Below are 14163 nucleotides of genomic sequence, written 5' to 3' on the forward strand. Positions count from 1 at the left end.
GCCTCCCGGGTTCACGCCATTCTCCTGCCTCAGCCTCACCGAGTAGCTGGGACTACAGGCGCCAGCCACCACGCCCGGCTAATTTTTTGTATTTTTTTTTTAGTAGAGACAGGGTTTCACCGTGGTCTCGATCTCTTGACCTCGTGATCCACCCGCCTCGGCCTCCCAAAGTGCTGGGATTACAAGCGTGAGCCACCGCGCCCGGCGAGATTTTTATTTTTAAAAAAATTTCTGTAGAATAAAAATTAATTATAGCCTTAACTAGTATTTCCTTTTCTAAGCAGATTCAATGTATTTTTCAGGTTATTATATCCGGGAAAAATCTAAGCAAGTCATCACATTGCTGATGGATGAACAGTTGCTGTGTAAAGAGAGGGAAATGGCATGTCGGACTAGACAGCGTACCTCCTACTCTATGTTTTCTAAAAGACCACTTGGTTCAAGTAACTCACTGACAGCGTGCACTTCTGCCCCTACGCCAGATATTTCTGCTTCAGAGAAGAAGTATAAGCTTCCTAAGTCTGGAAGGCTACGTAATAAAAGTACGTATAACGAACATTGGCCTAAAATGCAACAGGTATCATTAAAAATGATTTAAAAATATAAAATATTATGTTTTAGTACTAAATTATTAATATTATTTAGTATTTCTATTACCATATTAGGCTTCATACGATAGAAAACAACGATGAAGAATATTCAGTAGAAGATTTTACGACCTTTTGTTTGTTTTTTTGCTTTATTTATTTTTGAGACGGAGTCTTGCTCTGTCTCCTAGGCTGGAGTGTAGTGGCACGATCTCAGCTCACTGCAACCTCTGTCTCCTGGGTTCAAGCAATTCTCCTGACTCACCCTCCTGAGTAGCTGGGATTACAGGCACCCATCACCATGCCCAGCTAATTTTTGTATTTTTAGTAGAGACAAGGTTTCAGCATGTTGCCCAGGCTGGTCTCAAACTCCTGACCTCAAGTGATCCTCCTGCCTTGGCCTCCAAAGGTGCTGGGGATTATAGGCATGAGCCACTGTGCCCGGCCCAATTTTATGACTGTTTTCTGAAAGCAGTTATCTTTGATTCAAATGAAATGTTTTTGAGCTTTTAAGGTATTAAACTAGTGACTACCCTATTTGGCATCGTGATTCAATTTTAAGATTTTTATCCGTAACTGGAAAGTGAAGGAGTACAGTTTTCTAAGACTAGGTGTCTGGATATGTGTGTATGAGGTCTCTTTGATCCTATAACATAAATCAAATAATTGAAATTTTCTAAAGTATGCTTCAGAATCCTAAAAGTGCTGTAAAATTATTCTAGGACAATACCTTGTACCCTTTCCTTTGCTTAAAACTTTAAATATGGACTACTGAACTTTTATAAAAGAGGGATTTATTTATAATGTTATGATAGACATGAGTAGAAAAATGCTATCATCTTTTCTACCAAATTTGCTAAAACTTAAAAAAATATCATTTTGCTCTAACTTCTCCAGTAGAAACTCTGTTGATAAGTTGTGTATGAGAAATGGACAGCTTGAGGAGGCAAAAACATTAATGAAATGTGACTTAGAGAACTGTCCCTTTGTATTCAGTACAAATGGATAATTCCAACTGTCAGTTAAGTGCAAAAATGTAACAATGTTAACTAATAATACCAACACAAGTTAATCTTGCTAAAAATCATTCAAGTACTTTTCTGACTTAATCAAGAGTTTCAAATGTTCACCCAATGGGACATTGAGTGAACATCCACACTTGGGATTGGAGAGAGACATTATAAGAGGGTAGCCATTGTAATTATAGTAGCAAATACTACCTGCTTCTAAAAGTGATGGGATGTTTAGGGGATCTGATTCTTTTGAAATAAATCTCCAAAAGAGACAGCCACTCATTTTGAAATTTTCTCATGGGAGCCTTTAAATCAAACTCATCCTAAAAACAGAGTAACAGAGAAGAATAGCCAATTATGACTCATCCAGAGTTTCTTCTCTCTTTTGCTTCTTCGATGTTACCTTTCTTACTCTTCTTTCTTCCTTTCATCAGTTCTTTCTTCTTTCATTGTAAACACATAATTATTGAATTTATTTAAAATTTGGATATTCAGCAGAAATTTGGAACTATAGGAGTGAATAAAATAAATTTTCTTTTATCATGGAACTAACATTCTAGTGATAGAGACTGGGATGTCTCTGTCACAAGCATAAAATATGTCAGATAATAACAAGTCCTATAAAGAAAAGGAAAGCAGGGTCAGGGAACAGAGTGACAGGGGTGGGTTTATTTTAGGTCACGTAATGAGAGAAGGCCTTTTGGAGGAAGTGAATCTTTAAACAGACCTGAATGAAGTGAGGGAGCAACCCACAGACAGGCATACCTCGATCGATTGCACTTTGCTTAATTACACTTCACAGATAACGCATATTTTACAAATTGAAGGTTTGTGGCAACCCTGCACCCAAGAAGTTTATTGGCGCTATTTTTCTGATAGCATGTGCATACGTGTCACATTTTGGTAGTTCTTGCAATGTTTTTAACTTTTTCCTTATTATTATATGTGTCATGGTGATCTATGATCAGTGATCTTAGATGTTACTGTTATAATTGTTTTGGGATACCACAAACTATGGCTGTAGAAGACCAGTGAACTTATTGATAGATGTCATGTGTGTTCTGGCTGCTTCACTGATCCCGATCTCTCTCTCTCTCCTTGGGTCTCCCTAGTCCCTGAGAGTCAACAATATTGAAATTAAGCCAATTAATAACCCTGCAATGACCTCTAAGTGTTCAAGTGTAAGGAAGAGTCACAGGTTTCTCACTTTAATTTAAAAGCTAGAAATGGTTAAACTTAGTGAGAAAGGCATGTTGAAAGCCGAAACAGGCTGGAAGGTAGGCCTTTTGTGCCAAACAGTTAACTAAGTTATGAATGTAAAGGAAAAGTTCTGGAAGGAAGTTAGAAGTGCTGCTCCAGTGAATACAGGAATGATAAGAGTGGGAAACAGCCTTATTGCTGATATGGAGAAAGGTTGCACGGTCTGGATAGAAGATCCAACTGGCCGCAGTATCACTTAAGCCAAAGCCTAATCCAGAGCAAGGTTCTAACTGTCTTTAATTCTGCAAAGACTGAGAGAGAAGAGGAAACTGCAGAAGAAAATCTTGAAGCTAGCAGAGGTTGGTTCATGAGGTTTAAGGAAAGCAGCCGTTACCATAACATACAAGTACAAAGTGAAGCGGCAAGTACTGATGGAGAAGCTGTAGCAAGTTATCCAGAAGATCTAGCTAAGGTAATTGATGAAGGGGGCTACACCAAACAGATTTTCAATGTGGGTGAAATAGCCTTTTGTTGGAAAAAGATGCCATCTGGGACTCTCATAGCTAGAGAGGAGAAGTCAATGCCTGGCTTCAAAGCTTCAAAGGACAGGCTGACTCTCTTGTTAGGGACTAATGCAACTGGTGACTTTAAGTTGAAGCCAACTGCTCCTTTACCATTCCCAAAATCTTAGTGCCCTTAAGATTTCTTTAAAAATATTACTGCTCATTGACAGTGCACCTGGTCGCCCAAGAGCTCTGATGGAGATGTATAAGGAGATTAATGTTTTCGTGCCTGGTAACACACAGTGTTTATTCTTCAGCCCATGGATCAAGGAGTGATTTCAACTTTCAAGTCTTATTACTGAAGAAATACATTTTATAAAGCTATATCTTACATAGATGGTGATTCCTCTGATGGATCTGAGCAAAGTAAATTAAAAACCTTCTGGAAAAGATTCACCATTCTAGATGCCATTAAGAACATTTGTGATTCATGGGAGGAAGCCAAAATTTCAACATTAACAGGAGTTTGAAAGAAGTGGATTCCAACCCTTATGGATGACTTTGAGGGGTTCAAGACTTCAGTGGAGGAAGGAACTGCAGATGTGCTGGAAATAGCAAGAGAACTAGAATTAGAAGTGGAGCCTGAAGATGTGACTGGATTGCTGCAATCTCATGATCAAACTTGAACAGATGAGGAGTTACTTCTTATGGATGAGCAAAGAAAGTGGTTTCTTGAGTTGAAATCTACTCCTGTGAAGAAGCTGTGAACATTGTTGCAATGCCAACAAAGAATTCAGAATATTACATAAACTTAGGAGACAAAGCAGTGGCAGGATTAGAGAGGATTGACTCCAATTTTGAAAGAAGTTCTACTGTGGGTAAAATGCTATCAAACAGCATCGCATGCTACAGATAAATCTTTTGTGAAAGGAAGAGTCAGTTGATGTTGCAGGCTTTATTGTTGTCTTACTTTAAAAAATTGCCACAGCTTTCCCAACATTCAGCAGCAACCGCCCTGATCTATCAGCAGCCCTCAACATGAAGACAAGACCCTCCACCAGCAAAAAGATGAAGACTCGCTGAAGGCTCAGGTGGTTGTTAGCCTTTTAAAATTAGCAATAAAGTATTATTTAATTAAGTTACGTATATAGATTTTTTAGGCAACATGGTATTGCATACTTAGCCTGCTAAGTAGACTGCAGTCTAATGTAAACATAACTTTTATATGCACTGGGAAACAAAAAAGTTTGTGTAAGTCGCTTTATTGGAATATTTGCTTTATTGCAGTAATCTGGAACCCAACCCACCACAGTATCTTCAAGGTGTGCCTGTATATCAGGCAGAGGGAACAGCAGGGTAGATGCTCTGAAACTGGAGTGAACTTGGCCTGGTGAATTGTAAGCTTAGGAAATGAATCCCTAAACTGATACAGAAGTAACCCAACTCTGATTTTATGATTCATGCAAGAAATTCTAGTTTATTGTTTTGTAGTCACAGATTGCATTTTTTTTTTTTTTTTTTTTTTGAGACTGAGTTTCACTCTTGTTGCCCAGGCTGCCAGGCTGGAGTGCAATGGCGCCATCTCGGCTCACTGCAACCTCTGCCTCCAGGGTTCAGGCAATTCTCCTGCCTCAGCCTTCCAGAGTAGCTGGGATTACAGGCATACGCCACCACGCCTGGCTAATTTTGTATTTTAAGTATAGACAGGGTTTCTCCATGTTGGTCAGGCTGGTCTCGAACTCCTGACCTCAGATGATCTGCCCACCTCGGCCTCCCAAAGTGCTGGGATTACAGGCGTGAGCCACTGTGCCCGGCCACGAGGGGGACATTCTTAATGGGACAGGAAAAGTAGCAAATAAAACTCAAAGATTGGTAGATTAGTTAGAAGGAGGTGCATCCACAAGTTATGATAGTAGAGGCCACAAAAATGCTAGCAGCTTAAACATACAAATTTATTTCTCTCTTCTGAAATACTCTCTTATAGGTATTCTATGACCGACATGGCTCTCTATGATGTTGGCTTCAGGGCTATTTTTGAGTCTCGTTGCTCCACCAAACTCAGCATTTAAGTTCCACTTCATGGTCCACTTCCACTTTTTGATTCATTGCTGCTTGAGCTCCAGCCATCACATCTGCCTTCTAGCCAGTAGAAAGGAAGAGAGATTGAAAATATGAATGTCTCTTCCCTTTTTTTTTTTTTTAACAAGGACACTTGTTAAAAGTTGCTTATAACATTTTAGCTCACGTATTATTGTTTAGTACTTAGTCCCACTGACACTCCTGGCTACAAAGGAGGTTGAGAAATATGTGCCCAGATGAAAGTTAAGAGATTCTGTTATTAAGGAAGATGGAGAGAATAAATGCTGGGGACCACAAATCATTTCTACAATACTGGGAAAGAATACAAGCAAGACACAGATTAAGCATGGTAATATAGAGTTGTCTGACTAAATGGAATAAAAATATAAATTTGAATATGTACAACAGTAGGGGCAGATAGCTGAGAGTACTCAGGGCAATTCATAAATGACCTAATAAACTCAATTTGATATGAGTAGCAACTAGGAACCATTGTAGGCCTTGGAGAACAGAAGGAATGTTTAGCTTAGTCACAGAACTGAGCTTCCTTATTACTGAAAACAGCTGTTTGTGCAAGATAATTCTTATTGCTTTGTGTAGAAATGAAGGAGATACAAATTGAACCAAGCTTGTAAGAGACAGTTGTTTCAATCCAGGCATCCAGGACCTGCTCCTAGGGTTATAGAAATGAGGAAACAGTAGTGTTTAAAGATAGACTGTAGAGAGGCAGTGGGGGTAAGTGGATGATGTATTGGAGAAGAAAGAGAGAAATTGAAATTGACTAATATTTGCATTAGAGAAAATGGAGGCAAGTGATGATATCATACAGGTAAATTTTCATTAGAAGGAGTCTAAAGATGGCTCTAAGTTATTTAGTTACAGCGAAATGTAAAATCAAATGCAGGAAATGTGATTTCCAGCCTTTAGGACCTAGAGCTGAAACAGCTGTGCCTCCCTTCTTTATGGTGAATCAGCGAGGGAAAAGAGGCACTTTAAAGAAGGTGTTATATACACATCACCACTTCTACTTCTTTTTTTTTTTTCTTTTCTTGGATGTTTTCCCAAGTTTTAATTCTAGTAGATAGCTTGGGTGGTTTTTGTTTAGAAGCTTTTGATGTTTGAAGGAAGAGATGGGCTGAAGGATCATTGCTGCTTGATGGCAAGACAGAACAATTAAAAAAGGGTAATTATAACTCAGCTCTAAGCGTCAGGCCATTTTTGTAGAGGCAACAGTTATTACAAAAGTGATCTCCAGAGGCACTACTTACAGCCAGACCAGCAAAACTTTACCTGTGCTGGTCATCTGATCTTCCATAAAGAGCTCTTCACTAGCATCATTCTTTGCAAGAGAACTTTACCTGTATTAAGGATTACTCTGGTCTGTGTCAAATGTAATAGCATTCCATATCGTGGAAAAATTTCCCCGAAAACTATCATTGCTGTTGAACCAAAATTATACAGTAGGTCCTTGAATAACATCTTTTTGTTCAATGTTGTTATAACTGATGAGAAAAACATCAATTCCTGGCTGAGGCCTCTGTCTGTGTGGAGTTTGCACACTCTCCCCCTGTCTGCCTGGGCTTTCTCCATGTTCTCTGCTTTTCTCCCACTTCCCAAGGATGTGCACAGCAGGTGAATCAGCATGTCTGAATGGTCCCAGTCCAAGTGAGTGTGGAGCGGGTGTGAGTGCACCCCACAGTGAAGCGGCATCCCTGTCCAGAGATGGTTCCCACCTTGTGCTTCCAGGATGGGCTCCAGCCACCTGTGGCCCTGAAGGGAACAGATGAATCATCTTACTTGTTTTTACTAATATTCCTTAAATGTATGTATAGCTCACATTTATTTCAACGTTTAGTAATAAAAGTGGGCCAGGCACAGTGGCTCATGCCTGCAATCCCAGCACTTTGGGAGGCCAAGGCAGGCAGATCACCTGAGGCCAGGAGTTCAAGACCAGCCTGGCCAACATCGTGAAACCCCTATCTCTAGTAAAAATACAAAAATTAGCCAGGCATGATGACAGTTGCCTGTAGTCCTAGCTACTCAGGAGGCTGAGGCAGGAGAATTGCTTGAACCTGGGAGGCAGAGGTTGCAGTGAGCTGAGTTCACGCCACTGTACTCCAGACTGGGTGACACAGCAAGACTCCATCACAAAAAATAATAATAAGAAGAAGAATAAAAGTGTTTTAGTTTTTTTGTCGTTTGTTTTGAGACAGAGTCTCTCTGTCGCCCAGGCTAGAGTGCAGTGGCACGATCGCAGCTCACTGCAATGCCTCTCAGGTTCAAGTGATTCTCCTGCCTCAGCCTCCTAAGTAGCTGGGACGACAGGCGCCTGCCACTACACCTGACTCATTTTTGTATTTTTTTTAGTAGAGACAGGGTTTCACCATATTAGCCAGGCTGGTCTCGAACTCCTGACCTTGTGATCTGCCCGCCTCGGCCTCCCAAATGTTTTGGTCTTTATTTAGAAGTTTGGTGAAATTTTTGTGACTAGAAATACGCTGTAGGAACTTAGTTCTTGTTTATATTAATTAGCCTATGGTAAAATTGGTTTCATTATACATTGTTTCCCTTAAAGTAGCAATTTCCAAGAGACTATGGGCATCATTAAATGAGGACTTGCTGTACTGCAAAGTAGTTGTCATGCTTTTGTAATAAAAAACAGCAATGTTGATGTTGTTACTTCCTACAAAGAGCTTTGTACTAACAGAGTCGATGTGGAGTCATGCTTGGTTGCCTTGCCACATGTAGATGAGATGGCAGGGCTTATGGTACAAACTGTGGTTGTAACTAAAACATTTGCATTGATAAATGTCAAACAGCTGATCTTTTAAATTTAAAAATAAATATATAAAAATAATTTGTATCTTTACCACCCTAAACCGACCACTGTTAACATCCTCTGTCATGTGTCATATAATGATGTTTCAGTCAGTGGTGGACTGCGTGTATGATGACTGGTTCCATAAGATTATAATATATTTTTACTGTACCTTTGCTATGTTTAGATATGTTTAGATACACAAATTCTTACCATTGTGTTACAATTGCCTACCACATTCAGTACAGTAGTATGCTATACAAGTTCACTGCTCAGGAGCAATAGACTATACCATATCGCCCAGGCGTGTAGTAAGCTCTACCATCTCAATGTGTGTAAGTACACTGTATGATGTTTGTACAACAATGAAATTGCCTAGCAATGCATTTCTCAGAAAGCATCCCTGTTGTTAAGCTATGCATAACTGTTTTTTTTTTGTTTCAGAAAACCATTATACTCTTGTAAAAACAATATAGGCTTGTTATACAATTACTCAGAAATAGCCATCATTACTATCAGATGATTGCAATTCTAGGCATCTTTTTTTGTGAGACAGCTCTCACGCTGTTGTCCAGGCTGAAGTACAGTGGCACCATCACAGTTCACTGCCACCTTGACCTCCCTGGGCTCAGGTGATCCTCCCACCTCAGCCTCCCAAGTAGCTGGGACTGCAGGCATGTGCCACCACATCGGCTAATTTTGCATTTTTCGGTTTTTTTTTTTTTTTGGTAGAAACAAAGTTTCACCATGTTGCGCAGGAAGGTCTCAAGCTCCTTGGCTTAAGTGATCTGCTCGCCTCAGCCTCCCAAAGTGCTAGGATTACGGGGGTGAGCCATCATGCCTGGCCAGCATTTAAAAAAAATCTATACATAGAGAGATGGATAGCTAGAGAGAAATTATTTTTATAAAAATGGAATTATATGCTATTTTTTAGTAAAAAATATTAAAGGTCTCCTTCAGGCAGTGAGACTAGGAACTCCATTTACTGCACAATAACCAAAGACTGGAAGTGACACACTATTTGAGACACTACTGTCCTCACAAGAAGTATGGGAAGTCTCTAAGGTTCTCTTTTTGAAAAATGTAAAATAAAATAAGAACAGCACATGTGAGCTGAAGTCAGAGTGACTTGGCATCTGCCTGTGGGAAGCTGCAGGTAACTGTAGGGGTTGAGTTGCTTAAGAGCAGTTGTTAGTAGATCAGAGAATGAGTTTGGGGCATGTCCTGAGCATTGGGAAGGAAAGCCTTGGGTTACTATGCTGAACCCAGACCCTCAAGGGGACTGAATTGAGAAAGTGTACTCAGTTCCTAAGTTATGTCCAGTAGGATTTTCACCAGTTTAAGACAAGCAATGAGCTCATAATCCAATATCACCAAACCAGGAGAAGGTAAGCAGCAAAGACATACTTAATCCCCCAAAGATTGTAGATATTGGAAAGGTCAGATACAGAACAGCTGTGTATTTACATAAATAAAGGATATAATCACATGCATCACCAATTATCAAGAGATTATTAGGACTGAATGGATGAATTTGAAAAAAGGGAACTTGCAGAAATGATAAATACTACTGAACTAAAAAAATGTATTTAGTGAGCTAGAAGATATGCCTACAGAAAATGGAAAATATGAAAGTAATATTAAGCCATATGGAGGATACTGCTACAAAGGAATGACGATTAATTACTGTACCAGAAAACTTCTCATCTTCTACAGTAGAAGCCTGATGACAGTGACATAGTGTCTTAGAAATGCTGAAGGAAAGTAACAGCCTATAATTGTGTACCAGCAAGACTATGATTTAAGGGTGAGGGTGAAATAGTTATTTATAGATGAATAAAAAAATGAAGAGAGTTTACAACCATAAGACCTGCATTAAAGGGTATACTTCAAAAAGAGGAAAATTATTGCAGAAAGATAGTTGAAAATTCAAGAGAGAATAATGAATAAATGGTAACCACACACACATAAATATAGATATGTATGTATAATAAACATTTTCTGTATAAATCTAATTTTTGAGTTGAGAAAAAGACAATTAGAATAGTGGGTAGCCATGGTATGTAAGTGGGGGTGGGCAGGTCCAGAGTTGTGTTCTAAAGGTCCTTGTGTTTTTAAGAGAAGGTAATGAATATTCTTTGACCGTAAACTTTTAAAGGTAAACGTGCATGATGAACTTCCAAGAATAAACTTTAAAAGAAGAGAAATAGAGTGCACAAATTCCAGACAAGTAGCAAGAAGTAGAAGGAGAAAAAAAATAAAATTTTATAAAGGGCAAAAAGCATAAAGTGGAACAAATGGAAATTAAAAACTAAAATAAATAATAGAAATAAGCCCAGATAGATCAATAATCACAGTAAATAGTAATAGATTAAACTCATCTATTAAAAGGCAGAGACTATCAGATTGGGGAAAAAGAAATCCAGATATATGCTGCAAGCATAAATTCACATAAAGATTGAAAGCAATGTATGGAAAAAGGTAAGTCAAGCATATACAAACTAAAAGAAGGTTGGTAAAGCTACTTAATAACAGGCAAAGGAGACTTTAAAGCCAAGAGCATTAAGGATAATAATAAGATGCTCAATTCCCCAGGAAGATGTAACATTTCTAAATGTGAATATACCCAGTAAAATAACTTCAAAGTATATAAAGCAAAAGTTGGTAGAATTACAGGAAGAAATGGAAACATCTCCCATCATAGTAGATAATTTCAAAACATCTTTATTGACAGGTGAAGGACATAAAACATTTTTTTAAATATGGATTTTATAATTGATTATATGTGTTATAAAGGATGTCTTTACATTTCCAAAAATCTGTTTCACATAGGACACGTTTTCTTACCAAAATACCATTAAATTTGAAGAAAAAATATAAATAAAAAATTTCCATACACTGAATGTGGGACTATTTCTTTTAGAATAAGGTGGAAGAAAAGGACTTCAGTTCTCCTTGCTAAGTCAGCTTTGTAGTGGAGGTCCTAGCCATCAGAGTAAAACAAGCAAGAGAAATTAAAAATGTAAGTATCAAAATGGAAGAAATGAGCATCATTTGTAAATGATAGGATTTTCATATAGAAAACTTCGAAAGATCTACAGACATATTAAAAATAATGAGTTTTAGAAAGATAGCTGGCTATAACATCAAAACATAAAATTAAGTTATTCTATATATCAGCAACAAATAAACATAATTTTTAAGATACCATTTATAATAGCTAAAAATCTTGATTTAGGAATAAGTCTTATAAAAGAAGTACAAAATCTGTACACTGTAGGTTATAATGTTTAATTGAAATACATTAAAGACCTATATAAATGGAAAGATATTCCATGTTTATCAAAATAATAATGTAAACATGTCAGTTCTCTCCAAATTGTCTAGATTTAGTGGAGGATTTCTCAGCCTTGGTACTATCGATATTTTGAAACAGATCATTCTTTGTTGTGGGGGCTGTGCATTGTAGGGTAGTTAGCATCATCCCTGGCCTGTACCCACTGGACGCTATTAGCAAACATCCCTTTCTGTTGTATTGAATCAAAAAGGTCTGCAGACATTGCCAAATGTCCCCTGGGGGCCAAATTGTTCCCAGTAGAGAACCGCTGATTCAGTGCAGTTACAATCAAAATCCAAAAAGGACTTTAAGAGTTGAATTTGATGTACTGATTCCAAAATTTACCTGGAAGAATCAAAAGTTCAAGAGTATCTAAAACATTCCTAAAATAGAGTAAGGTGGAGGGTTTGCCTTTCTAAATAACAAGACTAAAATTTTACTGATCATGACACTGTGGTATGGATGCAGGATAGGTGCATGGACCAATGGAACAAACCATAACCCTAGAAAATAGACCTGGGCCACTATGGAATCAGTAAATGACAGAAGTGGCATTTTTGAATAGTGGAGAAAAAATGAACTGCTCAATAAATAATACTGGGATAATTTTTTATCCATATTGTAAAAATGAAATGAGGTCTGTACCTGGATGAATTAAGGATTTAAAGGTAAAAAGGCAAAACTTTGAAATGTTTAGAAGAAAATTTAGAATATGTTTTTTACATTGAAATAGGGAAGTATTTCATAAACAGAAAAAGTGCACATTATTTTTTAAAAGTGTTTATGAATTTGCCATTTGTGGTAGGCAGAGTTCTGAGGATAAGTCCCATGACCCTTGCCTGTATACAGGCCTCTCCCCTTTGAGCATGGGCAGAACCTGTGAATATGATGAATTACCACCCCCATGATTGTTATATTCTATGGCAAAAAAGGTATTACGCTGGTAGGCCCTATCTAATCAGATGAGTCCTTTAAAAGCAGAGAGTTGGCCGGGCACTGTGGCTCATGCCTGTAATCCCAGCACTTTGAGAGGCCAAGGTGGGTGCATCATGAGGTCAGGAGATCAAGACCATCCTGGCCAACATGGTGAAACCCCGTCTCTACTAAAAATACAAAAATTAGCTGGGTGTGGTGGTACATGCCTGTAGTCCCAGCTACTCGGGAGGCTGAGGCAGGAGAATCACTTGAACCCAGGAGGTGGAGGTTGCAGTGAGCCAAGATTGTGCCACTGCACTCCAGCCTGGTGACAGAGTGAGACTCCGTCTCAAAAAAAAAAAAAAAAAATTAATTAATTTAAAAAAAATAAAAGCAGAGAGTTTTCTCTAGCTGGTGGCCGAAGAGGGAGTCAGAAAGATTCCAAGTGTGAGAAGGATTTGAAGCACTATTGTTGGCTTGAAGATGGAGTAATAAGGAATGCAAGTGGCCTTGAAGGTGAGAGTGGCCCCTGGTTGCCAGCCAGCAAGGAAATGGGGACTTTAGTCCCACAGTTGCAAGGAGCAGAACTCTGCCAACAGCTGGATTGAGCTTGGAAGTGGATTCTTCCCCAGGGTTTCCAGATGACAGTTCAGCTTGGCCAACGCCTTGACTTTGGCTTTGTGAAACCAGAAACAGAGAACCCAGTTAACCTGCCTGCACTTCTGACTACAGAACTGTGAGATAATAAATGGTTGTTGTTTTAGGCTACTAACTTTGTGGTAATTTGTTATAGCATCATTAGAACAATGATCTTATAGCATCATTAGAAAACTAATAAGACTATATTATCTTTTATTTTCTGTGCTTTGGGGGTCATATACAAAAGTTCTTTGCCCAGATCAATATCAAGTTTTTCCCTGTTGGGTGTGGTAGCTCGTGCCTTTACAGGTGGCTCATGCCTCTCAGCACTTTGGGAGATCAAGTGGGAAGGATTTCTTGAGCCCAGGAGTTTGAGACCATCCTGAGCAACACAGCAAGACCCTGTCTCTTAAGAAAAAAAAAAAATTAGCTGGGCATGGTGGCATGTGCCTGCAGTCCCAGCTATTCAGGAGGCAGAAATGGGAAGACCGCTTGAGCCTGAGCGGTAGAGGCTGCAGTGAGCTGTGATCATGCCACTGTACCCCAATCTGGGTGACAGACCAAGACCCTGTCTCAAGAAGAAACTTTTCCCTTTGTTTTCTTCTAGTAGTTTTACAGATTCAGGTCTGGCATTTTAAGTCTTTTATCCATTTTTAGTTGATTTTTATATGTGTGGTGGATATCCAGCGTTCCCAGCACCACTTATCAAAGAAACTGTCCTTTCCCCATTGTGTATTCTTGGTACCTTTGTTGATCAGTTGGCCATAAATGCATGGATTTATTTCTGGGCTGTTCTGTTCCATTGGAACAGATTATATGTCTGGTTTTGTGTTAGAACCACCCTATTTTGATTACTATAGTTTTGTAGTAGATTTTGAGGAGAAAAAAAAAAAACCACCATATAAAAGTGAAAAAAAAAAAGCCACAAAATGGGAAAATTTTCCAACGCATATAACTGACAAAGGATTAGTATCCAGAATATATAAAAAATTCCTGCAAATCAATGAGAAAAGAGTAGCTCAATAGAAAAAGAGGAAGCAAATATGAAAATCATTTCTAGAAAAACAGGAAA

General features: G+C 38.6%; 1 protein-coding gene across 1 annotated transcript in view; it reads left to right on the top strand.

The window, feature by feature from the left end:
- ENTHD1 (ENTH domain containing 1) overlaps positions 1 to 14163 on the top strand; it is a 145517-nt gene that overhangs the window by 30736 nt on the left and 100618 nt on the right. Inside the window, exon 3 of the mRNA XM_003264781.3 lies at positions 303 to 542. Within this exon, the coding sequence (XP_003264829.1) occupies positions 303 to 542 (240 nt within the window). The remainder of the gene's footprint in view (positions 1 to 302; positions 543 to 14163) is intronic.

Source organism: Nomascus leucogenys, chromosome 7b (assembly GCF_006542625.1).
Source record: "Nomascus leucogenys isolate Asia chromosome 7b, Asia_NLE_v1, whole genome shotgun sequence".
Taxonomy (NCBI): Eukaryota; Metazoa; Chordata; class Mammalia; order Primates; family Hylobatidae; genus Nomascus; species Nomascus leucogenys.